General features: G+C 43.7%; 2 protein-coding genes across 2 annotated transcripts in view; both read right to left on the bottom strand.

Moving 5' to 3' along the window:
- Positions 1 to 266: 266 nt before the first annotated feature.
- Positions 267 to 20,163, bottom strand: LOC120021510 (metal transporter CNNM3-like). The gene is made up of 12 exons (XM_038965298.1): positions 19,447 to 20,163; positions 18,956 to 19,150; positions 18,186 to 18,325; positions 17,717 to 17,893; positions 17,099 to 17,256; positions 16,767 to 16,910; positions 16,331 to 16,489; positions 15,260 to 15,429; positions 15,082 to 15,178; positions 7,744 to 7,874; positions 7,416 to 7,545; positions 267 to 1,971 (listed from the first exon to the last, which is right to left on the bottom strand). The coding sequence occupies exons 1-12, from the start codon at positions 20,158 to 20,160 to the stop codon at positions 1,922 to 1,924; spliced, it is 2,265 nt and encodes a 754-aa protein (XP_038821226.1). The 5' UTR covers positions 20,161 to 20,163; the 3' UTR covers positions 267 to 1,921.
- Positions 20,164 to 21,186: 1,023 nt separating this feature from the next.
- The window catches only part of LOC120021342 (metal transporter CNNM4-like), a 44,770-nt gene continuing 37,980 nt past the window's right edge, over positions 21,187 to 27,976 (bottom strand). Inside the window, exon 7 of the mRNA XM_038965052.1 lies at positions 21,187 to 25,896. Coding sequence (XP_038820980.1) covers positions 25,276 to 25,896 — 621 coding nt within the window. The 3' untranslated portion in view covers positions 21,187 to 25,275. The remainder of the gene's footprint in view (positions 25,897 to 27,976) is intronic.

A 27,976-nucleotide genomic window follows, 5' to 3' on the forward strand; every position in this document is an offset into this window, starting at 1 on the left:
ACATGCACTGTCAACTCTGGGACCTTATATAGACAGGTGTGTGCCTTTCCAAATCATGTCCAATCAATTGAATTTACCACAGGTGGACTCCAATGAAGTTGTAGAAACAGCTCAAGGATGATGAATGGAAACAGGATGCACCTGAGCTCAATTTCGAGTCTCATAGCAAAGGGTCTGAATAGTTATGTAAATAAGGTACTGTTTTTTGATTTGAATAAATTAGCACAAAAAAAAAGTTTGATTTGTCATTGTGTGTAGATTGCTGATGATTTTTTTTTTTATTGTTAAAGTAGATAAACAAAAACGAGACCGTCCCGCATAAGGGTGGGGAAGGACTGAGGCAAACAAGATGGCCGACCCCTAACATGGCCGCTGGGAAACACTGTGTCATGTTCATTAGTCACCAAACAGAAGAACACAACTGAAACAGGGTTGGCCTACCCGAACCTGTCCAATAAGAAATGCTTGTTTTTAATATTCCATTGCAAAACATTTTGCTATGGTCTGCACTGTGCACTCTGATCCACTCCAAAGACCCCCTCTCTCTTTGATATTTGCAGATTGGAATTAATCAGATAGGTGGACACGTCATGGTGAAAGGTCCCCTAGGCCTGACATAAAGGCTAGGTGGAGCCAGCACCTTTTCTTTAGATCAACCAACATTAATTCAATAACTAGGGCCTACAAGAAAAGGGTAGAAGGCTATGGGCCAGGGGAAGGCATTAGTGGAAGGCCCAAGGGGTTGATTCTGGACCAGGCCGTTCTCTAGGTTTCCAGTCTCTACAGTGGGTAACAGATGTGTTCCCTGCACACATGGGTAGGTACGCTGCAACATGGGAAATTGAGTTTCCTGAAGGAGTCTGTAAGACTAAATACTGACGGACAAGCGCTAAGAGTTACACACATGGTCAGTCGCACACACACGGCCAGCCAAACAACAGACACACACTCCCACACCTGGACACAGAAGTGATGTGGAATGTTAATGGAAGTCAACCTACTGGGCTATCAAGGATGAGAAAATCAACAAGGTGCTTTAGATATGACACAAACACACACACTACGGCAACTTCATGAATCTTGTTGGCCACACAAAAGGAATGCATGAAAGCAGATTGGGTCAGGGTAATCTGCCTCTCTCATCACAGCTCAGACCTAAAGCTAAACGTCTGACTGTGCAAAGGAATGGGCATCGAATCAGCTCTCTTAAAGGGATAGTTCACCGAAAACGTTAAAATACGAAAATGTTCAAATAGATATTTATTAAATGTTGGGCGATCTATCACTTTAACTAAAGAAAAAATACAGGCCTTCATTAGGCATCAATAAGTACTGCATTGAATGGTATAAACAACAAAAACAAGCAATATTTGGCTCTACATACAAATATGTATGCATCTGAAATGTGGGAGTGTATAAAATAAAAAATGGACGTATAATTGAACTACTAAAGCAAATCACCACACTTTTGTGCAAATCAACTGTTTTTTTGTTTTTTTTTAAACCACCCTCCGTCTAATGCTTGGATGGACGGAGTTTTGACAATCCACGCACACACGTACACCCACAGGAGGTTAAGGTGAGTCGCTTTGGCACACTGATAATAAATGAAGGAACAGGCAATGTAACGTTTAGGAAAGGAGGCTGAATTTACAACAGGGAGGAGAGACACACACACAGGTATGCATACACACGCACAATTGCCATGGCTGATTCAATGCGAAACATATAATGAATGAGAAGTACGACTGAGGATAGTGCAACAGCGCCACACACGCTCACACTAGCCAGGTTCAATCACTGCATTTCAGAGATAAGTGATTCACTGATAAACACATTAAGTCTACTCCTAAAAACAGCCTCATGTGACTGTCGGTTGGTCGTCTGAGTAACACACGTAGTTCTGAGGGAGAAAACTGCATTACCCATGAGCCTCCTCTTCTGTGGAACTCTCCTGGGATTTACTGCCACCTGTAGAACCCAGCCAATGAGAGAGAGGAGGAGGGTGTGAGTGCGGAGATGACATCACACAATGACATCACAATGCCACCCGTTATGACTTCCACAATGGCACCGGTGAAACAAATCACAATCCAGCCCACTATGAAGTCACAATGCATTTAGTCTTTACCTCCTGTGGGTGTACTGTATACACAGCAGATGAAGGAGAAGAGTGGGAAAATAGCGACATACATACCCAGTAGAGAGGGATGAGATAGGGCAGGCAGAAAAGGACAGAAATATGGGACAAGAGAGAGTATGAGGAAACAAATGGGCTTTCCAAGCACTCTCATTCACCTGGACCTGATTGTTTTTGTTTTATTTTATTTCACCAGGTAGGCCAGTTGAGAACAAGTTCTCATTTACAACTGCGACCTGGCCAAGATAAAGCAAAGCAGTGCGACAAAAAAACAACAGAGTTACACGTGGGATAAACAAAAGTACAGTCAATAACACAATAGAAAAATCTATATACAGTGTGTGCAAATGGAGTAAGGAGGTAAGGCAATAAATAGGTCATAGTAGTGAAGTAATTACAATGTAGCAAATTAACACTGGAGTGATAGATGTGCAGATGATGATGTGCAAGTAGAAATACTGGTGTACAAAAGAGCAAAAAAAAGTAAATAAAAACAATATGGGGATGAGGTAGGTAGTTGGATGGGCTATTTACAGATAGGCTGTGTACAGCTGCAGCGATCTGTGAGCTGCTCAGATAGCTGATGCTTAAAGTTAGTGAGGGAGATATAAGTCTCCAACTTCAGCAATTTTTGAAATTCGTTCCAGTCATTGGCAGCAGAGAACTGGAAGGAAAGGCGGCCAAAGGAGGAATTGGCTTTGGGGGATGACCAGTGAGATATACCTGCTGGAGCGCGTGCTGCGGGTGGGTGTTGCTATGGTAACCAGTGAGCTGAGATAAGGTGGAGCTTTACCTAGCAAAGACTTATAGATGACCTGGAGCCAGTGGGTTTGGCGATGAATATGTAGCGCGGGCCAGCCGACGAGAGCGTACAGGTCGCAATGGTGGGTGGTATATGGGGCTTTGGTGACAAAACGTATGGCACTGTGATAGACTGCATCCAGTTTGCTGAGTAGAGTGTTGGAGGCTATTTTGTAAATGACATCACCGAAGTCGAAAATCGGGTGGGAAAGTCAGTTTTACGAGGGTATGTTTGGCAGCGTGAGTGAAGGAGGCTGTGTTGTGAAATAGGAAGCCGATTCTAGATTTCATTTTGGATTGGAGAGGCTTAATATGAGTCTGGAAGGAGAGTTTACAGTCTAGCCAGACACCTAGGTATTTGTAGTTGTCCACATACTCTAAGTCAGAACCGTCCAGAGTAGTGATGCTAGTCGGGCGGGAAGGTGGGGGCAGTGCATTTAGTTTTACTAGCATTTAAGAGCAGTTGGAGGCCTGGGAAGGAGTGTTGTATGGCATTGAAGCTCGTTTGGAGGTTTGTTAACACAGTGTCCAAAGAAGGGCCAGATGTATACAGAATGGTGTCGTCTGCGTAGAGGTGGATCAGGGAATCACCCGCAGCAAAAGCAACATCATTGATATATACAGAGAAAAGAGCAGGCCTGAGAATTGAACCCTGTGGCACCCCCATAGAGACTGCCAGAGGTCCGGACAACAGGCCCTCCGATTTGACACACTGAACTCCATCTGAGAAGTAGTTGGTGAACCAGGCGAGGCAGTCATTTGAGAAACCAAGGCTTGTAATCTCATGATTATATCTCACTATCTGTGTGATACAAATAAAAGGGCACTAAGTATTGAGAGGAAAAAGTCTAATTCTAAAGAACCACTTCCATCTGAGAAGGTTCCACTCAGCAAGGGTTATTCTAGTGTCTGAGAAGGATCTGCCAAAGAGACAAACCTTCCTTAAGGCCGTATTCAGACTTGAAATCGGGCACGCTTAACTTTCCCATAAACCATTAATTGATGTCAATGGGAGACTTCCGTGAACATTCAGGTGTAGTGTGTGGATCTCAAGTCTGAATAAAGCCCTTAATGATTCAGGTGGTTTGTGACTAACTGCAAAGAAAATGACTAGACTGTTTTATTCTCTCTCTCAATGCCTTGGTAACCTTTCAGTATGTATGTATGTATGTATGTATGTATGTATGTATGTATGTATGTATGTATGTATGTATGAGCGCTATTGATATCATGCTACTGAGAAGACCATAGCTGTGTTCGAATACCTATACTAACATTCTGTATACTACATCCTTAAAGAAGGGCCAGATGTATACAGATATACTATAGATTATTAGTTCATTTTAGTGTACTGTAAATGAACGGTATCATTTCAGTTGAGCATACCCAGCGCTTCGCCTGTCTACCGGAAGTTGATGCTGTTGCTATGCAACCTCTGCTAGCTTGTTAGCATAACAAATGAATAGCTAGACATTTTATGATTTCGGGTGTGTTTGTAAATTCAATCTGGAGTGCCAGAGAGCACTCAGTTCGTAAATTCAGAGCATTGTCAGATTGTCAGTTCGAAGGAGGAGTAGGGTTGATCCGAGCGTTCTGACCTTACAACGGCAGTCAAGCACCCAAGCTAACTGGCAGACGTTGGCTAGCTACTTCCAGACACAAATGAGAGAACACCTCACTCTGCCCATTTTACTCGCCCTAGCAGAGCTGGTTAGGCTGTTTTCATGTTATCCAGATCATTGGTGACTAACTGCGCTGCTGGCAACAATTTAATTACTCTTTTTTTTGGCAAGATTTACTGACACCGCCCAAATTCAACAGGTGTTGGAGCATTTGTAAATTCACCAATTATTTTGCACTCTGGCACACTCTGAAATCTGAGTCGATAGCCTGAATTAACAATGTCCATTGAGAACACACTAAGCTAAGAATGACGTGAATAATCAAGTCAATAAACATTGGGCAGTTAGTTAGCATATAGTTATACTGCCTGGCAAGTTTGATGTATTAGCCAACTAACGTTAGGTAACTAGCTAACATACCGGTACATACTGCTGTAATTCTACGCGGTTTGTCAGGATAGCAAATTGTCAGCCAACATAACGTGTAACGTAACTTATTTGAAAAGTAATTTCTTTATTACATTATAACATTCGTCATAATTAAAGCAATGAATTTGTAACCACTCTCCGCCATTTTCTTCAAATCTGAAAACGTGAAGCCACGCCCATTTTCTGAAGAATTGCATTATGGGCCCTAAAAGCACAGAAATAGTGTCTACTGCTTGTATCCTTCGTATTTTGGCAAATTTAGTACGACATCCAGGAACTTTTGGCATGCTAACTTTATCCATACTATGACCTACAAGCATACTACATACTCAATTTCCGTCTCAAATAGTACGGTTAGTATGAGTATTCGAACACAGCTCATGACTCTTACCTCATGCACACAGAAAACACTAACAGTAGTTGTCAATGTTGTCAAAGAAAGAAAAGTTTACAGGGAACTCTGGAGTGGCCAGAGGAAGGACAGGGGAGTGGCCAGAGGACAGGACAGGGGAGTGGCCAGAGGACAGGACAGGGGAGTGGCCAGAGGACAGGACAGGGGAGTGGCCAGAGGAAAGGACAGGGGAGTGGCCAGAGGACAGGGGAGAAAAGGAAGAGAAGAAAGAAAGAGAAGTCTTAGTTCACCCAAAGAGAGTACACAGTAAAGGTTATACATGAGATACGTAACAACAAATATTATCATACTTCAATTATGTCATCGTTCTAGCCCATGGTGTTAGTATATGGGGGTCTGGGAAGGTGTGTGTGTGTGGTGTACAGTATGTGCCTATGTACAGTTGAAGTCGGAAGTTTACATACACTTAGGTTGGAGTCATTAAAACTCGTTTTTCAACCACTCCACAAATTTCTTGTTAACAAACTATAGTTTTGGCAACTCGGTTAGGACATCTACTTTGTGCATGACACAAGTCATTTTCCCAACAATTGTTTACAGACAGATTATTTCACTTATAATTCACTGTGTCACTTCCAGTCGGTCAGAAGTTTACAACAACTAAGTTGACTGTGCCTTTAAACAGCTTGGAAAATTCCAGAAAATTATGTCATGGCTTTAGAAGCTTCTAAATTGATATCATTTGAGTCAGTTGGAGGTGTACCTGTGGATGTATTTCAGTGCCTCTTTGCTTGACATCATGAGAAAATCAAAAGAAATCAGACAAGACCACAGAAAAAGAATTGTAGACCTCCACAAATCTGGTTCATACTTGGAAGCAAATTCCAAATGCCTGAAGGTACCACGTTCATCGGTACAAACATTATTACGCAAGTATAAACACCATGGGACCACGCAGTCGTCATACCGCTCAGGAAGGAGACGCGTTCTGTCTCCTAGTAATGAACGTACTTTTGTGCGAAAAGTGCAAATCAATCCCAGAACAACAGCAAAGGACTTTGTGAAGATGCTGGAGGAAACAGGTACAAAAGTATCTATATCCACAGTAAAACGAGTCGTATATCGACATAACCTGAAAGGCCGCTCAGCAAGGAAGAAGCCACTGCTCCAAAACCGCCATAAAAAAGCCAGACTACGGTTTGCAACTGCACATGGGGACAAAGATCATACTTTTTGGAGAAATGTCCTCTGGTCTGATGAAACAAAAATGGAACTGTTTGGCCATAATGACCATCGTTATGTTTGTGGGAAAAAGGGGGATGCTTGCAAGCCGAAGAACACCATCCCAACCGTGAAGCACAGGGGTGGCAGCATCATGTTTTGGGGGTGCTTTGCTGCAGGAGGGACTGGTGCACTTCACAAAATAGATGGCATCATGAGGATGGAACATTTTGTGGATATATTGAAGCAACATCTCAAGACATCAGTCAGGAAGTTAAAGCTTGGCCGCAAAATGGGTCTTCCAAATGGACAATGACCCCAAGTATATCTCCAAAGTTGTGGCAAAATGGCTTAAGAACAACAAAGTCAAGGTATTGGAGTGGCCATTAAAAAGGCCTGACCTCAATCCTATAGAAATGTGTGGGCAGAACTGAAAAAGTGTGTGCGAGCAAGGAGGCCTACAAACCTGACTCAGTTACACCAGCTCTGTCAGGATTAATGGGCCAAAATTCACCCAACTTATTGTGGGAAGCTTGTGGAAGGCTACCCAAAACGTTTGACCCAAATTAAACAATTTAAAGGCAATGCTACCAAATACTAATTGAGTGTATGTAAACTTCTGACCCACTGGGAATGTGATGAAAGAAATAAAAAGCTGAAATAAATTATTCTCTCTACTATTATTCTGACATTTCACATTCTTAAAATAAAAAGTGGTGATCATAACTGACCTAAAACAGGGAATTTGTACAAGGATTAAATGTCAGGAATTGTGAAAAACTGAGTTTAAATGTATTTGGCTAAGGTGTATGTAAACTTCCGACTTCAATTGTATGTGTATGTGACCTACCTTGCGTGGTGATGTTCCTCTCGTTGATCAGCTTGGTCTGACTGTTGGGAAGGATCTTGATTTCAGAAGGGTCCGGGCTCTGGCCAACACGTGACGCCATCAAAGCATTCAGGTACTGCATGCGAGTCACCTGGCAGAGGGAGGGCACTGTGAGTCTGACACACACACACACACACACACACACACACACACACACACACACACACACACACACACACACACACACACACACACACACACACACACACACACACACACACACACACACACACACACACACCCTCACACACAGATTCTAACACAGATTCTAACACAGACACACCCTCACCCGTATGAGCTGCAGGTCAGTGAGGGCACGGACGGTGTAGTCAGGACAGTAGCTGGACGAGCTGGTGGCATCTCCCAACTCAAACGGATCCCTGGGAGAATGACGCTGGGTCGACACTGGAGACTGGTGCACTGGACACACATACAAGTGCATAAAACAAACGTGCACGCACACTAACGACGGTGTTGCACTGAAGTTCACAGGAATCTCAAGGGACACAACACCCGTGTCAGCTCATGTTCTGCTTCCCTGTCAAACTGTGCCACCACATTGAAATACAGCATCAAATGATGACACTAACTTTGCATTATGTAATCAAATAACAAAAACAACAGAATACAACATGTAAATGACACTGGTAGCCTGGAACTCAAGATAAAAGCACTAGCTAGCGAATGTTGTGGTGTGATACATCAGAGGGCTGTGTTCATTAGGCATGAAACGGAAAAAACCCCACTCATTATTGTTTTCCATTGTGAAACGTTTATGATTTTTTTATTCCGTCGAGACCCCTAATGAAATATGTGACGTTAAATAATGTGGATTGTCGTTCAAGTGCTGTCTGTAAATCCAAATGTTGTAACCCCAGAGCTAGACTTGCCATCATCTTGCTGCTTCTACTGTCTGGAAATGTGCAGTCTAACCCAGGTCCTGACATTTGTACCCCTGCCGAATTAAGCAGTCAGAGTGGCCTGAAGTCTCCGCGTATGAATGTAAGAGGTATTCTGCCGAAGCTTGATTTTGCGAATATATGGATTAAAACTGCCGTCCCTGACGTATTTATGCTTTCTGAAAATATATATTTACAGACATAAATATTGGCATAAATGGTTACAATGTTTTTCATGCAGATGGTAAATCTAAGGGTGGTGGTGTTGCTGTGTACGTAAAAGACAAGTTCACAGCGGTCGTTCTGACTTCTGTTATTAAAACTAAGCAATTTGAATATTTGTCCATGGACCTAAACCTCGACTCATCTTTAAATACTGTTGTATCTTGTTGTTATAGACCTCCATCTGCTACTGCTGGCTCTCTGGGTAGTATTTTCGAATTCTGAGTTTGTCTTGATGGGTGATCCAAACCAGGATTTGTTAACCAGCCATGTCTAAGCATTTTTGGGTCTCCTTGATAAGATCTGTTTTTTTTCATTAAAAAGTTAAGCTGCGGCAACACACACTACGGAATGTGTGGTCGACCAGCTTCATTATTGCAATAATTAAATACGATGTTAAATAAAGATGACTGTTCGAAGAAATGACAAAATCTCTCTCAGTATACATTCATTTTCACTACATTTCTGGCAACGAGGAGAAGATCTGCAACTTCACCTGTTGACCGCTTCTGAAGATCTGTGTAAACTGTGCACAGGGGTTGCGATATTGGGATCTCAGGGAAACCACACTTATGATAGAGCAGCTGGACCCGCCTAAGAGCAGCTGGACCCGCCTAAGATCTGAGAGGAAGTGGACGCGGGTGGACGCCAGATACCGAAAAATAGTACTGACAGAGGTAGGCTTAGACAATCTATCAATAAGTGATGAAAATATAAAATATCTAAAATATCAAAATAAGAAGCCCCTGTTGAGGTTATGCTCAGAGCGAGGTCTTCCTTAAGAGGGTCACAGCTGAGGTAACTAGCAGGACTGAGTTGAGCTGATAAGAGTGTCCTTAAATGAGTTATCCTTGGACATGATTGTTAAATTAGCCAGTTGCAGGGAAACCAAAAGTCCAGATCCGTGGTACTGGGTTGATCACTGTAGGACTGGTGAGGGTAATGTGTAGAGCGAGGAACTAGAGCGCGAGTGGACTTGCGAGAGAACTCGCCTTGGTGAAGCTCATTGAACGAGGGACTAGAGCGCAGGTGACGCCTTACGAGGTCATCTGGCTTGGTGAAGTTCAAATTATAACATGGAATGTTTTGACAAATGAGGTAAACCGGTATGCCTTTACTATTGTTAGATGTTATTGTGAGTTTTTTGATATTTCTGGTACTTGGATTGGATTTTTGGGACCGTGTTACATTGTTAGTGGTTACTCTGTAGGTAGATTTGGATAGACATAAGAGAATCTATTCCACAGTAGGCAATATCCTAGTGTAGTTACAACACCCTGTTTTGGGACCACTAATTAGGCAATATTTTGATAATGGTATGGGTTTCCCTGTTCATATAGACAGGGTTTGAAATCTATAAACAGCGCTACCCGGTTTTTCCTCGTCTGTCTCATTCCCCTGTGTGTCCTATGTTCGTGAGTGTGATATGAGAGTTGTGAGAGTGTGGAAATAAGTGTTCATTTGAAGTTTGGATAATGAGATATAGAAATCTGTATAATAAACAGATTTAAAATTTGGATAATAAGTTTCGATATGTAGCATTATCTTGGAGTTCCGTCCATCACTGCCCATCATAGAATATCACGGGGTGGTATTGAGCACGGAATGCTATTTTAGAACAGTAGCGGCAAGTATATAATTTCTGGAAGTCTAGAGAACCGTTGATGATACGTGTGGAGCATTATTCCCATGACCGGCCGGGCAGCGTCCAGGAAACGAAAGTTCTTGGGTTCCGCTGGGATTATGGCGATGGGGTCGTTGAAAACGCACATGGAATGGTTAACGTGAGTACCTAAGATTTCCTATGTTATACATGGATTCTGTACCCTAACCAATGAAACCATAAACGCTTATGGGATTTTCTCCGTCCTGGTAATACATTTAAATAAAATACCCCATACAACTTGAACATATTTTTTCAGCAGTAAGAGTTAGGGGCATTTAACATGGAATGTAGACTTTTGATTTTAGATTTGATGGAAAGACTAATTTAAAAAAAAATGTTGATACAAATGAGGTTTTCATTACGGTGCCAAGGTGATGTAATAAAGGAATTTCATTATGTCGCACGAGAAAAGCGAATCCGTTTTTATTAAACTCGTCAGATCCGTTTCCAAATCAATGAATGTCGATTCAACTCATTGCCTGCTAATTTATTTCCCTGTGCGCATGTGAAATATTTGCAAAGAAACAGTTGGATGAACTTTAAGGCTATTTTCTGGTAATTGTGTCGTTATTGTGTGCCAGATGTTAAGACTACACAGCGTTATAAAATTGGGTTATTTGTGGGATTTACTTGTCATTTCAATAGGCATAGGTTCTATCTTACTGACTCAAATCTGGGTTTCTGATTGCAATTCAACTATTGCCATGTTTTTCTTAGATAAAACGATCACTGGCTGCTATAAGACGTAAACTGAACGTTTGAGCAGCTTGTTCAGATCAATTTGAAAGGCTAATTTATTCAACATGAATAGAGGGGCTATTTCGGGGTAGTCATTTTTTTGTGTTGCCTACTGAGAATGGAGTCGTATTTGAATCACTGAATCATGAACTGAATGTCAACAATTGCACGTGTTGGTTTTAGTAGCCGTAGCCTAATCAGAAGGGACGGTTACCTAAATCTAATGCATTCTAATAATAGCGGATAGGCAATTGCGATAGAGCAGTGATCGTGATAAAACAAGGCTACAACAGCAATGGATCGAAGATGTGCCCATCGAAATGTGTCTTTTCCTTAAGAATTGGCTGATGTATTTTATGCATTTGGCGCATTACAGGTTAATCTTAAAAATCATAGACGTTTAATAAGTGTGAAGCAGGGGTTGGTATTACAAATATAGATTAGTATTGTTGGGATAGACCACAACGTAAACACTGCCTTCTAGTAAGGAGAGAATAATCGTGTTTAGGTTTATTTTATTTTCTAAACCTTACGATGACTGACAGTGACAAAGGATTGATGTTAACTTAATGAGTGTTGACAGGATGTGAGTGGTATATGTTATTAGTGTTTTTTTTTGGAGAGCACTAATAATGCCATATTTGAAGAAGCTGAGGTTTCAATACTAGGTTAAATTATTGAGCCGTGCGATTGAAAAATAGATTCGCTGCGGTTGAAAGCGAGCGGGCTGTAAGGGGAGCATTGGGACATTTGGAGCAGAAGTATGAGAAATGTTATTTGACAGTTTCTGATTATTGTTGCTCGGTTTTATAGTTTGGGTAACAGCAGTGAATTGGAGCAGGAAGGTAATGTCATTTTAAACGATCATTTGTTTCCATTACGTGGAACAGTGTCAAGTATTTCAAGTGAATGTTTTAATATTGAGCTGCTGACAGCACCAACTGTAGGTCCTAGAGGTTTTACATTTTTACTACATTAATTCAACAGGTTAAAATGATAAGATTACCGGAAAGGGGCTCTCTGATTGTTTACCATAGGTGTCTTTTCCACTTAATGGAACACTATTATCTGATGTGTTTTGAGTAGGATTTTTTTCTTCCAGGACTGAAGGAAGTCCACTACAGTATGTATGTTACGGGAGCTCCCACATTAAATAAGTCCTGGCAAATTGTTTGTTTTTACCTTACATTATGAATGTGTGTTAGTGTTTTTAATGCTTTGTCTGATTTATTGTGAGTGGCCTATTTAATTTGGTTTTAGTGGCTTTTTCACAGGTTAGAGCCAAGTTATCTTAAAGGGGCACACAAATAAAAAATTTGACGTTTTTATTTTCTGAGTTAATTGAACACGTGAATTCTTTGATAAGAAATGTACTGCATAAACTTACTGTAATCTGGGATATGAAATGTGATATTGTGATATTGTTGTATGGAGGTATTAAACATTTTGTATTGTAGATATGTAGTAGTGTAATAATGTTATATGATGTACTGTTTTATCTTTCGTTTTATATGTAATGTAAGTGCTTTAATATGTTTGGATCCCATGAAGAGTAGCTACTGCCTTGGCAGCAGCTAATGGGGATCCCTAATACATACAAATACAAAATTATATGCAATACCTACAATCTCACTCAGATTGTCAACACTAACTAGGTTGAATATAAAGTATCCTCTGAAATCCTCTTTCATTGATTTGATCTTAACCAATACTCCTCATCGTTTTAATGCTTCTGGTATTTTTGCAAATGACATTAGTGATCACTGTGCTATTTATTGCCTGTGTAAAAGATGGTACAATTCCTAAGCGATCTCCACGTGTCGTTACGATAAGAAACTGGAAGCAGTTTGATATTCAAGTTTTTTTAAATATTTTTTTTACATGATGTATTTAGCATTGAATGGAATAGAATAGAATTAATCCCCGATGTCGAATTAGCCTTTTCTTACTTCCACAACGCATTCCAGGATGTATGCAATAGGGGTGCCCATTTAAAAATAAAATCAGAATTAAGGGCAGAGAGAAGCCTTGGTTTACTGATGAACTTAAATCATAAGGGAACAAAATGCTGTGGGCTAAAGCAAGAGGGTCGGATGATTGGATGGCTTTTAAACGTCTTTGAAATCTGGGTGTGGCTATGACCCGAAAACTGAAAGCAGACCACTACCTTAAATCTACATCGGATAATTTAAATAATCCCTCCAAATTTTTTGCAAGTAGTGAAAGGTTTGGAGTGCATAAAAGATACACAGCTTCCCAAGCAATTGTTGGTAGACACAGATTGTAACTGAGAGAACCTCTATTCTGAAAGCCTTAAAATCAAAATTTTCTAGATGCAGGCAGTTCATTTGAAAAGGTTACAGGTCTAAATGAGCCCCCTTTGAATTTATCCGACACCCCTGTGCACTCCTTCGCCAGGTTTTCCTTCTCATCCATCTCTGTTTCAGAAGTACGTAAAGCCCTGAAAGAAATTAATAGAAAGATATCGCCTAGCCCTGATGAACTAGACCCCCGCCTCCTACACCTAGCCGCAGACATCATTGCTCCCCCTTTAACACTTATTTTTAACCTCACGCTTGATGTTAAGGAAATCCTGAAGTTACTGAAATCTGCTTTTGTACGGCCTCGCCTGTAAGGTGGAGATCCTTCGCTACTAGACAACTATCGACCCATATCGAACGTGTCTGTACTTTCTAAGGTACTGGAGTCCTTAGTTAGTAGGCAGCGGAAGCCTTACCTCCATGAAAACGACATCTTAAATAGAATGCAATCAGATTTTAGGTCTGGCCACAGCACTGTTTCAGCAACATTGAAGGTTTTAGATGACATCCACTGTGCTCTTGACAAGAAGTTACAGTGTGTGTCTGTCTTTATTGATTTGTCGAAGGCTTTTGACACCGTGGACCATGCTGTGTTGGTTAAAATGTTGTGGAATTACTGGTCATGCTCTAGATAAGTAGTTTATAAACCAATCAAATCGTACACAATGTGTAATGGTGGATGGTTGTAAATCTGAGTTGTTCCGCAAGGTTCTATTTTGGGCCCACTGTTGTTCATTTTATATGTCAACAACATTGGGGATCATATTGAAACAGCGGATGTTCATTTTTATGCAGACGATACTCTTCTTTATTCAAGTTGTAGCAGTTCATCTTTAGCTTTTGAAAATGACCAAAGAGCATTTAACGCCATACAACAGAATCTGTATGATTTGAAGCTGGTTATGAATTTGGGTAAAACAAAATGCATGGTATTTTCAAATGCCAGCCATGCTACTAATCATGTCATTGCTACATTGGATGGACATGCTATAGAGCAAGTTAAAGTGTACAAATATTTAGGAGTGTGGGTGGATGAAAGCTGAGCTTCACTGTTCACGTGGAGAACTTGATAAGGAAGCTCAAGCTGAGAATAGGTTTTTATTACTGGCATAAGGATTGTTTTTTCTCTGGAGGCCAGGAAGGTTCATTACCAATCAAAAACGTCTAACACATCATTGTGATCTCTACAGCACCTTTGGCTGGTCGTCATTGACCTTGCGTAGGCTTAAACACTGGTATACACTGATTTATAAGGCCATATTGGGTAAAATGCCATTTTATCTGTTCTTTTTTAGTCAGGTCAGTAAATAAATAACAATGACGGTCCCATTCTGATTTGCTTCTAACAGTACCAAACATTAGAACAGGTCATGGTAGAAATAGTGTTAGTTACTTAACACCGTGGTCCTGGAATTCTCTCCTGAACATTTTAAAATGTGATGATCTAGTCACGTTGGTGGAATTTAAACACGCTTGGTCAATTTAAATATCATAGAAGAGTGTAATTGTCTTTAGGCCAGCTGTTTCTTTACATAATATGTAATTGTTGTACTGTACGCGTGTCTATAGTTTTGTTCAATGTTGTGTTCGTGTATGCAAGTAGTTTTTTCTCTGAAACTTTGTTCCCCCTGCTGCTGTTGAACCAGGTCTCGCTTCAAAAATAGATTTTATCTCAATGAGAAAAACCTGTACGAATAAAGATTAAATAAAAATAATAATAATGAGCTCGACCCAGGTAATGGTAGTGAGGTATTTGTGTGTCCTGCAGTTCTGTGGCTTACCTGAGGTTGGCGCTCTGAGTGCAGACACACCGTAGTATGTGAATGCTCCGTTCTCAAACTTCAAGCCCTCTTTACCGATCTCCACCTCCACACGGCCCTACAGCGAGTCAGTTCAAGTAAAACACATGCATGTGCCAACACACAAAACACATCTGTAGTAACACACGCATACACAGACCTGTAGTAGCAGTATGAAGTAGTCTACGGGGTGGTTGCGTGTGTAAAGGTAGTGGTCTGGGCTCAGGCGGTTGGAGGGGTCAAAGTGGACTTCCTGGTTGACACTGGGGTGACGCAGCAGGTGGAACAACACCTTCTCTGACACACGGGCTGGACTGAAGTGTTCTACCTCTGTGGGGAAACACACACAGTTACAGGAGAGGACACACACACACACACACATCTTCTTAGGACCTTTCCAAGAAACACACATTGTCATTGCTTTGCACAAGCGTGTTGCCAAATACTCAGGTCTGTGTTGCTTTCGTTATCCAATACATTTGTGTAGGGCTGGAGCAAAAGCCTGTACACCTCGCAACTATCCAGGAGCAGGTTTGGCGATCCCTGGCCTATGGTTTCATCACTGATCAAAAGTACACTCAATTGTAATTAGAAAAGACAAGCTATGTAACTAGCTAGTCTATTCTATTGTGTTCTACATTCTGTTCTGTTTTAAGTCCGAAACCTTATGGGCTTAAGACGGCTCCATGTCAAGCAGCTGGAGAGGACAGAAATGTCAAACAGAGACCCACATCCAAAGTCTACAACACACACAGATTAACAATGCCTGTTGAATATCCATTCCTGCATATTTTCCACTGAGTATTTAGCTTGTGCTTTCATTGACTTCTATTTCAGTGATATAATCATTACTAGTGGTATTAACAGGGGCGCAACTTTGGTTTTAGAAAAGGGAGGACATTATTTAATAATTTTTTTATCCGGTCGGATCAACACTCCAAACAGCGTACCCGACCGTTTGGAGGTGTCCGCATGGTCCTAAAGCACACTGTTGCCTTGTTTTGTATCACATTCCAATGATAAAACCGAGTAGGACTAAACCCGTCCCCAGTGAAAGTTGCGCCACTGGGCGTTAAACTGTCACTGTCCTGGTAAACCACTGACTGAGTGGGAAGGTTAGGGTCATAAGAGGCTGGATACATGAGAAGTGTGGGTGTCTCTGTGCGTTTCATTTACTCATTTTAATAGGAGTCTTTCTAACGCATGGACACACACGTACTCCCACCCTCACCTCTGGACAGGAAGCGGTGTGTGGCCAGCAGTAGCTGGGGCGAGGTGCGGATCTTGGGTTCGCCCTCGGGAAGTTTGAACAGAGAGAATTCTTCGTGGACGCTGCGAGGCTCCAGGGAAATCTCCAGAGGGGCCAGAGGACGCTTCACCTTCATGTCGACTACAGAGAGACAGGGTGGAGGGAGAGGGGTTAGGGGACAGGAGGGAGGGGTTAGGGGACAGGAGGAAGGGAGAGGGGTTAGAACAGGAGGACAGAGAGGGCAGGAGAGATATAAATTGTAGGAAGACAGAAGAAAATTCTAGCAATCATACTAAATACAACATGCTGTCCTCTTACCCAGTAACCCATTACACAAACGCTCTCTGTATCTCATTCATTCCCATACACACACTCTTACATTCTCTTAATTCTCACACACAAAATCTATTTGTCTTACTGTATCCGTCAGACTCATCTAGGATCTCTGATTTGATGATCTCCTCGATGACGTCCTCCAAGGTGACCAATCCCAGAACCTCATAAAAGGGGTCTCCCTCCCCCTCGTTGTTCACCTTTTGAACGATGGCCAGGGCTGAGTTTCCTGGAGAGAGGGGTAAAAGGTCAGGAGAGCTGGGCCCATCAAAGGTGAATTCATAAGCGGATCACAACTTTGGCTGTCCACAAGGCAGGCCTATGTAGGTGACATTAAAGAAATGACTTGACTTTATTGGCCATCTTTGTAAAACTATCACCACACGTGCGAGTGCACGCAAGCATGCACAGTCTCACCTTTCTTGAACTCCTCCAGCATGGCGTCCAGTTTGGTGTCGTTGAAGACAAAGTGCAGAGGGTGGTTGTAGAACTTGGTGATCGTTGTCATGGGAGTACAGTCATCAGGGTCGACCAGAGCCAGGTCCTTCACGTACAGTATCTCCACGATGTTGGACCTGGGTAAATGACATTAGATACCTGTTAGTGTGTGTATGCATGTGTGTGTGCGTCAGGGGAGAATGACTGCCCCCCCCGCCCCCCATTGAAAACACGGAAGTTCAAGGCCGTCCGCGTTTAAGCAGTAAACGGGATCCCCCATTAGAGTGAATGGAAAAATGGCAATCTTCGTGGTCAATCTGTGGAAATACATATTTTTTACCAATGGCACCAATTATTGCCCATGATAGGCCAGATGTAAGACCTTGAACCGATTATTTTTAAATTGCACACAGAAGAAGGTATAAACTGTGCATATTATGTCTTCATGAGACTCCATCTTAACCGACTTCATTTGGCTTCAATGCGCTCTTGAGTCTTCACATAAGAATGAATGGTGTCACGTGATCGATAGCTTTGTCCATTCATAGAACCAGTCATTGGGGTGTGGCCCTTTAAGTGCGTGTCAGATCTCCCCACCTCTCCTCTTCGTAGATTGGGACACGCGTGTATCCACTCTGCATGATCTCTGACATGGTGGAGAAGTCCAGCACAGCGGTGGAAGACAGCATGAAACAGTCCTTGAGCGGAGTCAGGATGTCCTCCACTGTCTTACTGCGCAGTGCACCACGGCTAAACTCCTCCTTCACAAATTCACTGCAATGGAATCACAACAACAATGGATGGATTACATGTATATCATATATAGCGTCTTCAATGAACTTTACAAACGCTCAAAAACCCTAGACAGAGGAAGGATAACTACAGTGCTAGAGAGCTAGGAGAGTAAAAGCTTTTGTTACAGCCCAGCACTCACCAACCTGATCAGGTTAATGCTAGGCTGGAACAAAAGCCTGCGCCCGTTGGCCACCCCATTCATAGGGCAGTGTGTGCCACCCATGAACGCAACACACGGTCATCTGTATGTGTGTGTGTGCGTGTCAGGTACCTGTAGGGGTCGTTGACATTGGTCCGTATCATCTCCATGGCCCTCTCCCTCACGCCGCAGGTGCTGATGTCACGTCTCAGTGCCAGATCCAGCACCAGGCCCAGTGGGCACGACAGTGGGCACGTCAGCACCATACACACCTGGTAGTTAGAGAAAGGAGGAGCCTGTTCAATTATATTGTATTAAGGAAAAGTATGATAAAGGGTCCTAGAAGACAGCCGTCCCACCGGATGCTAAAGGAAACATAGGTTGTGTTCATTAGGGCCGTGGTTCTCACACCTCTCCTCAGGGATCCCCGGACCTTTCGCAATTTTGTTGTAGCCCTGAAGTAGCACACCTCGGTCACCTAGTCAAGAGACGCGTTCCCCTGCTCAGACATTGCACGCACGAACCAACGGTTGAGTGCCACGTCACTGACTGTGCCGTCGGGCACTAGATTGCTATAACACATGATGTGGTTAGCTGATGCGTAAAATACCTATCCAGGAGTTGTGAGATCCGGCACACGTCAGCCACGTCTGAGCGGAGGAACACGACCAAAGGCTCGATTGAGTTGACAAGTTGAATCGGGCGTGCTAAGTCTGGAACTGATAAAACACATGTAACGGGTAGGGGTCCCCAAGGAAAGGTAGGAGAACCACTGCATTGGGGCATGCAACAGAAAAGGTCTTCAAATGGAAAACAAAAAGGTCGTCCCTCCCCGTCCGTTTTCTTCTGGTTGGTGCCTAATGAACACAACCCTGGCTTTTTAAAAACGTCTCCATACAGACCTGTGCCAGCCAGGTGAGGCCTGGGGCCAGCTGGAAGCCGTAGCCGGAACACACTATATGTGGAACCAGCTCTGACACCAGGAAGATGAGGAACCCGCTGGTGAAGACGGCGGGTGCTATGGAACCCAGGGCCCGGTAGAGCAGCACACCTAGAACCGAATGGCCCAGAGCGCACAGGAAAAGCAGGGAACACACCTAGAACCGAGAGTGGAGAGATGTGGAGTTAGATACTGTGGAGCCAGAGAGATGTCATACATCTGAATATTCTTGAGGGTAGTGCAGGGGTCTCCAGTCCTGGAGAGCTACTGGGTGGGTGTGCAGGCTTTTGTTCCAATCTAGACACGAGCTGATTGTCTGAAACAGGCGCGTTAGTGCTGGGATGGAACAAAAGCCTGCATGCAACCCTGGCTCTACAGGACTGGTGAAAGTTGGAGACCCCCCCAAATCCTGGTGTTTAATTGTGTGTGTGTGTGTGTACACTAGGGACCCACCAGGAAGTTGCCCCTTCTCCGGATGGGCTCGAGGCGCTTGGCGGCCCGTTTGTCTTCCTCAGAGCCGCAGCTGTGCAGGACATAGAGCTCCAGAGGGTCCAGCCACAGCAGGCTGAGGTTCACGGTCCTCAGCACCCCACACACCAGGATCAGCAGCACAATCAGCACCGCCACACCCCACGGAGGGATGTAGTCCGCTGGGAGACCATTTTCGTTGTTGATCCGCAGCCTGTCCAGTCCTACTGACACCCAACTCCCGCTCTTCAGCACACACAGGTGGTAGGTCGGGTTGGCATCATCCCCTGCAGTGAGAGACATAATGCTCTTGTCCCGCACCTTTACCTCTATCAGCCCGCTGTACTCCTCGTCTGCCGTGACCTCCCCGGTGACCTGGAAGGCGGAGGTGTCACGGCGGGTCTCCTGCCCACACGGGTCGGCTGCATCCCCCACCGCCCCGGCCTCCCCCAGTCTAGCCCCAGCGAACGCCACCCACGGCCAGGTACCATTCAGATCCGAGCCGAACAGCCGGAGCTTGAAACTGGCCCCTTGCGGCGCAGAGATTATCCTCTCCTTCATATACACCCGGCCTTCTGGGTCCTCCAGTCGCAACCCCAGAACGCGCGGGGCTTCCTGGCTGCAGGCGCCGTCCCCGATCCTCCCGCAGAGCAACAATATCATCAACAAGAACCGTAGGTCTGCCAAGCTGGCCACCATATTGGAATTGGGCAGCTTGGCTCTGCGCGAATCATGTGACTGCCTGCCCCTCGCAGCTGCCCGCCCGCGGAGGCTCTGCGAGCCACACAGCGCTCAGAGAAAAACTGGCTCCCTATTGACGCCATTTTGGGGAGAAAGTGCATTGGTTTTGTGTCATCCGCTGCTCTCGTTCAGAGCCACAATGGACGCACTTTCCTCGTAAACTAAACCCACCTTCTCAGAAATGAACCAATGAGAGTCCATGGCTGATGACATCCAATGGGTGCAGGGAAAATGAGTATCGCGCCACGCCCATCTTTGTTTGAGAGTCTTGAAAACAAGACACATTTAAAGGGGCTTCGTCAATATTCCTTGACGCATAATAGAGATTACTTAGGCAGCCTAATGATTATGTAACTAACCATTTGCCGGGCGATTTTTTGTTTTCCTTCGTTTGATTGATATTATCAGCTTTGTTCTGCGCAATGAAAACACAGATCTAGGATCAGTTCACCCTCCCTCCCTAAATCCTAACCTCAACTATTCTGGGGAGGGCGCACAAAATGTACGCAGACCAGCACCTAATAGGGACAAAGTCATCATACTCTGTGCACAGACAGCTCCCTCTGATACAAAGCCATGTACTTTGGGATACATTCACAAGAGAATCCTAATCAGTCTGGGTCAGTTAAAACATGGTTACTGATTAAGGATTCCTGTGAAGCATCTGTCACCGACCCAAATGAAAACACAGCATGGATATGCAGTGGAAGACTTCTACTGCACACGTTGTACCTAACAAACTGAACCAGATGACTTTGTGCTGTTGTGAAGTTACGCACCACAGAGCATTTTTGTTTACCTTTTGTTACTTAGCCTACTTTGTCACATAGCTCTACTGTTTGCCAACAGTCACTAATCTTTGTGACCTACTGTTGACATTGCAATTGTGGGAAATCCTTCATCTGTTTTTGTACATTTGACCCAGCTAAGTGAGAAAAACAGTGAACACAGACAGCCAAACAAAAAGGGCACAGGAGACAGTAGTTTACGTAGAGAAATATAACTCTAACTTTATTAACCCCATGTTGACTCCTTCACAGCTCCCTCAAGTCATTATAAAACAGTATGTACACTTTGCTTTAAGTTAAACAACCCAGGGGTAAGATGAAGTTACAGGCATTTACTCTTCAAATCAACATCCCCCTCCAAAAAAGAAAACAGAAAGGAAAAACATCCGAGTCTCTACCACAGAAGTTACTGCTGATCAGTCATTAAACATGACAGTCAATAGTTGTTGAAAACAAGCACTCCAAACCCTAACTTTAAGTAATAAATAAATATAACATTTAGAACTTCATCCCCGACCAGCTTCTTGTGGAAGACTCTCGCAGAGAGAAAGAGATTAGTGTGTGTACCTGGAGGCCAGACCCCTAGTCTCTGTCAGACTGTTCAGTGTGTTTTTACATATGGGGCTGACACTGGACCAGTGTGCTCATCTCTGTCTGAGTAACCTGTATTGTTTATAATCATTGAACTCATTCTAATTCCATGCACACAAAAAAAACATCCTTCTTGGAGGACATTCTATTCCATTGTAGGGTTCTGGTTCCCAAGCACCCAGGCTAGCAGTATGGCACCAGCCTGAACCCAGATCTGTTTGTGCCATCTCCTATATGGTCATTGACGTGACAATGGTCATATAGTAGTTGGCTGAGAGCCCAAACAGATCTGGGACCAGGCTAGTATGGCACCCCTTTGTCTACACAGTGGAAAAGCTGTCCCTGGTCTGAGAATACAGCACCAGAAATCTTAAACCCTCCACGTTTAGGTCGAATATTCACACTGGGGCTGAGCTAACCACACAGCAGAGCAGAGCCTGGCTGCCAGTTAAGCCTTGCCCTCCCGGCAGGAACCACCCACCAGCTAGAAGGATCTGGACATTAAAAAGAGCTTATAAGACTGTTCAGACCAGCAGTCAAGGAATTTCAATATAACATGACCGGCAAGAGAGGAGGGAAGAGAGGAGAAGGGAAGAAGTGGGGGGTGTGAGGGGAGAGAAGCTGGGGGAGAGGGTAAGGAAAGTAGCAGAGTAGGGAGGAAGAGGAGAGGAAAGAGTGGGAAAGGAAAGGAGATGAGGGAAAGGAGTGCTAGTGAAGGGCAAGGTAGTTCAGTCTAGCCAGACATAACATAAGCTAACAGCTACATTAACACAGCGCTGCAATACATCATGGTCAGAATGCTACTACATGCTACTTCAAAATGGGGGAAAAATTAATTTGAGAGAAAGGTAGAAATATTCTTTGTTGTCAAAACAGAGAAATGTTTTTATTGCTAATTCAATATCTTCCAAGTAAAATGTCTTAGTCGAAGGAGATAAAAGTTCTTATATCCAGTAAGTATTCTCACAGAGGCTACTTTATACATGTGTTCCATATAGGCATCCCCCCCTCTCACTCCCATCACAGATAATATAGTAGACAAATGCCAATTTCTTCACAATATACAGTAGTATTCACAGTAACATAGTACAAGCAGGAAATATATAACAAATCTCTTCCTCCGTCCCAGTAACCCGTTGACAGACGTGACTGTCTGTCAAAAATGAAAGCCTGTTTCACACGAGAGAACACAGAACAAAAATGACAGAATATTATTACTTTTCAAATAAATACATTTCTAAGTAGTCGAACGCTTTCATGATCTGACCGTTCTCAGTACAGACTAGGAGCATCGCAGCCAACCAGTGGCTAAACTGGGAACTAGACCAGTGGTGTAACAAAACCAGTAAGGCCCAATGCTATAAGTGACCTATGTGAACCAGCAGTCAGGTCTAGGGTTTTTGTGTGTAGAAGTGTGTAAGGCTGCACCAACCATAGACTTAGAAATCCTAGAACGGACGACCCCATTCAATACCCTGTACTGAGGGGGCATGTGTCCGTTCTATTTATTCCAATTCTAAGGCGGGGATATACTCTTAAAATTCAGGTAGGAACTCTTCCCTGTGGAACAGATCTTACAGAAATTCTTTGGAATAAATACTCAGTTCTACCTCGTTGTTCTAAAGTGATTTTCTTACCAGTGGTAAGTATTTACTTAGAGATACATTTGTATGTGTAAATTTTTTTTTGTCTTCATGTCGACCGTTGCTTGAGTTACTTCATTGTCACTTCATAATATATTTCTAGGGATCAAGATAGGTAGATGCTAGCAGCATTATATGTCTGGTCCGCCCTCCATCCAGAGAATGCATGGTGAGGGAAACGCATGTAGTAATCTCTAAGACAGCACGGCAGGGCACAGTGCGTGTAACAGTTTCATTTATACACACAATAAATCCTACATCAGATTGAATCTGAAGGGTCAATTGTGGAACCCCTGTTTTGGAATGTCTTTTTGGAGTACCTACAATGTAAATGGTAAGGGAACATTGTGGTGGAGTGCCTTTTTTCATGTCATGTCATTAGCAGTGGCAACTACCCCTCACTGATTGTATCATCACACAGTAAAACTCTCAATTCTAAACTCCACTGTGACATCACACACAAACTCTGAACTCAACTCCATTGTGGCATCACAAAGTGGAATTTCAACTCCATAGTGACATCGCCCCTGAAAACAGTGACTTCCATATTCCATTGTGACGTCACACAATAACACTCCAAAGCAACCAATCATGTTAAACCACAGCGTCTCAGACACCCAAATGCTAGTCCACTGCTTATTATGTGAAATTATACAAACAGGAAAACGAGCTAGTATTGTAGTTAAATTGAGCTATGTTCACAAATAGGAAGCTGAGCTAGTATCATAGTGAAATTATACAATAACACAATAAGAAAGAGGAGCTAGTATCATAGTTGAATTGAGCTCTGTTCAGTTAGGTGTGTTTGTAGGTTCTGGGGGAGTTGGTTGCAGTACAGTAGCAAAGTCTCTGTTCAGGAGTGTCAGTGTCATCTGTCACAGTACATGGAGTTTAGAGACTCTTCAACAAAAGAAAAACAATCTATAGAATATAAAACATTGACATCAAATAAATCTCAAAATACATACAAAAGTAATCTGTAATGCAAAATAAATATATTCATATTTAAATAATGAATCATATAAATATACTTCACATCTCTGGTTAGGAGGTGGGTTCACGGTAAACAAACCCACCTGTCAGTCAATTAGCCAGCCGACTCCTCCCCTCCAGCAACCCCGCCCTCCACCTCAGCCTGTTAGGCCTGACAGGGTCAGGTGGTCAACCACTTGTAGGGCTGTTTCGTTGCATAAACTTTCCGAAATGAGAGACAGCTCAGGAGGTACACGCGCAAACCGCTACCCTCCTGTCCCTCCTGTCGAGCCCGTGTCAACAGGCTCCAAACTCAACAATCCCCTAATACTAACGTTTTTTGGAAATTGCCATATTTGGAAGAAAGAAAGGACACCAAATATAAAATAAACCAAGATTCTAGAAATCCCTCCTGAGAATGTTCCATTTGTGTTGGGTGGGGGGGGGGGGGGGGGTGTTGAATGTCATTTCCATGGAAACAGAGCATGTGGGAGGGGAGTGGTCTCAGGAAGTGTTTTAGAGAACACAGGTGCGTGTAGGTGAGAGTTCACAGTGAACACTAAGCTAAAATGCATGAATCTCTAAATATCGCTACATTTCTCTTTAAAAAACATATTTTGCTGTCACTACAGGTCATATTTCTATATTTATTTATACCGACAACCGAAGTGCAGAGAATCAACACATATTATAAACATGCTATACGTGGTGGTCTATCTCCCCCTCCTCAACCCTCCTCCCCCGTCCTCCCCACCAACAAAGCTGATCCCAGACTGTGCCTGCAGCCACCGTTAAAACTGGCAAACACACATTGCATACACACGCACTCAACCGTATGACAGAGACGAGATACATCACACACAATGACCTCTGCACAAGTGTGTGAAGCACCAGTGTTCCCCGTCTCTCTCTCTCTTCACCCCATCTTGAGAGGTAGGTGGGCGGATAGGACAGAGACATGAGGATTCCCACAATGCACCTTAGAATCTTCCAGTGCTCCAGGGGGTAGTCAGTCCACGGCCAACAAAACGTGTGTGTGTATTCATTTTTTACAAATCTTAACCCCCCCCCCCCTGTTGTCAGATGGTGCTCTCTGTGTGTGCGTGACTGATGGTGTGCACGTGTGTGTGCAGGTGTTGGTGTGTGTGAGGGTGTTGTGTGTGTGTTTGTGGGTAGCTGGGCCTGCGTGTGCCGCTTACGCAGTTTTGCGGCTGCTCAGAGAGCAGAGAGGTCTTCTCACCCGGCCCGTTCTCCCCCCCTGGCCTCGCGGAAGAGGGGGATTTGGGGGGGAGAGAGGTGCAGGGAAGAGGTGGGTGGGGGAGAGAGGAGGTGGAGGGCGGAGGCGGGTGAGTGGTGCGTGCACCCGAGGAGGGGGGAGGAGGTGTTTGAGGAAGAGGGGTGCCTTTGGTGGGAGGAGGGGTGGATTGGGGCAGGGCCAAGCGGGGGTTGACTTGAGTGGGGGTGGTGGTTTGGGGTAAGGGGGTACGGTTGGTGGGAGGGGGGGTGGGTTGGGGGAGAGCAAGCGGGCGCTTGAAAGGTGTGGTGGCCAGGGGGAGGGGGGTGCGGGGAGGGGCTGGTGGGGTGATGGGGAGCGGGAGAGCAGAGGTGCTGTCCAGACGGGGGTGGCTGCCCTCGGGGGACTGGGGGGTGCTGTCCAGCCTCGACGCCAGCAGACCATTCTGGTACTGAGAACGAGTGATCTGAGGAGAGGAAAGAGAGAGTGTTAGGAAGAGAGAGGAGAGGAAGAACAAGTATATGAGAGAGACAGCAAAGCGTGCTTTGAGAGAGTATGGCGTCATGGTATAAGAGGTAATGAACAGCCAATCATCATCACAGGGACAACCCAGGGTGCACTGGCCCTCAGAGATGTAACGCTCCCTATACTTTGAATGCATTTTTCCCGCAAAAGGTGGGTAAACGCTCCTGCAAAATAAAAAAGCTGCATAAACAGCGTTTACGTGTGCTTACCCTCCACTACACCACTGCTGGCCAATCAGTTGGGCTGGTAAAACATTTCTCAGTAGAGCTGAATAGTGGGCTGGAATGTCTGGGCTAATTTCTGAAATATTTCAGGTCACCGTTTCATTACATGGGTTAGTCTTAAATGATTGTAAACAAAATTTGGCGACATCACTCTGCGAGAGAGTTTGTCACATTAACGGCTTACAATTTCTGTAGCACAGGCATTTGAAAAGTAACTTTTTAACCAGCACAACTGTAGAAATAGGGCCTTTTCCCATTGTAGTTTTTCCATTTCCATGGCACTGGCAGGGGTTAGAGGTTAAAGGTGAGAGTGTTGTGAGTCACTGTCACAGTCATACTCTGGACCTAGTTTTGTCCCATGAAATAAATGTTGTGGATCTTAATGTTTCTCCTCATAATCCTCGACTATCGGACCACCATTTTATTACGTTTGTAATCGCAACAAATAATCTGCTCAGACCCCAACCAAGGAGCATCAAAAGTCGTGCTATAAATTCTCAGACAACCCAAAGACTCCTTGATGCCCTTCCAGACTCCCTCCACCTACCCAAAGACATCAGAGGACAAAAATCAGTTAACCGCCTAACTGAGGAACTCAATTTAACCTTGCGCAATACCCTAGATGCAGTTGCACTCCTAAAAACATTTGTCATAAGAAACTAGCTCCCTGGTATACAGAAAATACCCGAGCTCTGAAGCAAGCTTCCAGAAAATTGGAACGGAAATGGCGCCACACCAAACTGGAAGTCTTCCGACTAGCTTGGAAAGACAGTACCGTGCAGTATCGAAGAGCCTTCACTGCTGCTCGATCATCCTATTTTTCCAACTTAATTGAAGAAAATAAGAACAACCCAAAATTTCTTTTTGATACTGTCGCGAAGCTAACTAAAAAGCAGCATTCCCCAAGAGAGGATGGCTTTCACTTCAGCAGTAATAAATTCATGAACTTCTTTGAGGAAAAGATCATGATCATTAGAAAGCAAATTACGGACTCCTCTTTAAATCTGCGTATTCCTCCAAAGCTCAGTTGTCCTGAGTCTGCACAACTCTGCCAGTACCTAGGATCAAGAGAGACACTCAAGTGTTTTAGTACTATATCTCTTGACACAATGATGAAAATAATCATGGCCTCTAAACCTTCAAGCTGCATACTGGACCCTATTCCAACTAAACTACTGAAAGAGCTGCTTCTTGTGCTCGGCCCTCCTATGTTGAACATAATAAACGGCTCTCTATCCACCGGATGTGTACCAAACTCACTAAAAGTGGCAGTAATAAAGCCTCTATTGAAAAAGCCAAACCTTGACCCAGAAAATATAAAAAAATAAATAAATAAATAAAATCGACCTATATCGAATCTTCCATTCCTCTCAATTTTTTTTGAAAAAGCTGTTGTGCAGCAACTCACTGCCTTCCTGAAGACAAACAATGTATACGAAATGCTTCAGTCTGGTTTTAGACCCCACATAGCACTGAGACTGCACTTGTGAAGGTGGTAAATGACCTTTTAATGGTGTCAGACCAAGGCTCTGCATCGGTCCTCGTGCTACTAGACCTTAGTGCTGCTTTTGTTACCATCGATCACCACATTCTTTTGGAGAGATCGGAAACCCAAATTGGTCTACAAGGACAAGTTCTGGCCTGGTTTAGATCTTATCAGTTTGTCTCTGTGAATGGTTTGTCCTCTGACAAATCAACTGTAAATTTCGGTGTTCCTCAAGGTTCCGTTTTAGGACCACTATTGTTTTCACTATATATTTTAACTCTTGGGGATGTCATTCGAAAACAATGTTAACT

The sequence above is a fragment of the Salvelinus namaycush genome, chromosome 26 (assembly GCF_016432855.1).
Source record: "Salvelinus namaycush isolate Seneca chromosome 26, SaNama_1.0, whole genome shotgun sequence".
Lineage (NCBI taxonomy): Eukaryota > Metazoa > Chordata > Actinopteri > Salmoniformes > Salmonidae > Salvelinus > Salvelinus namaycush.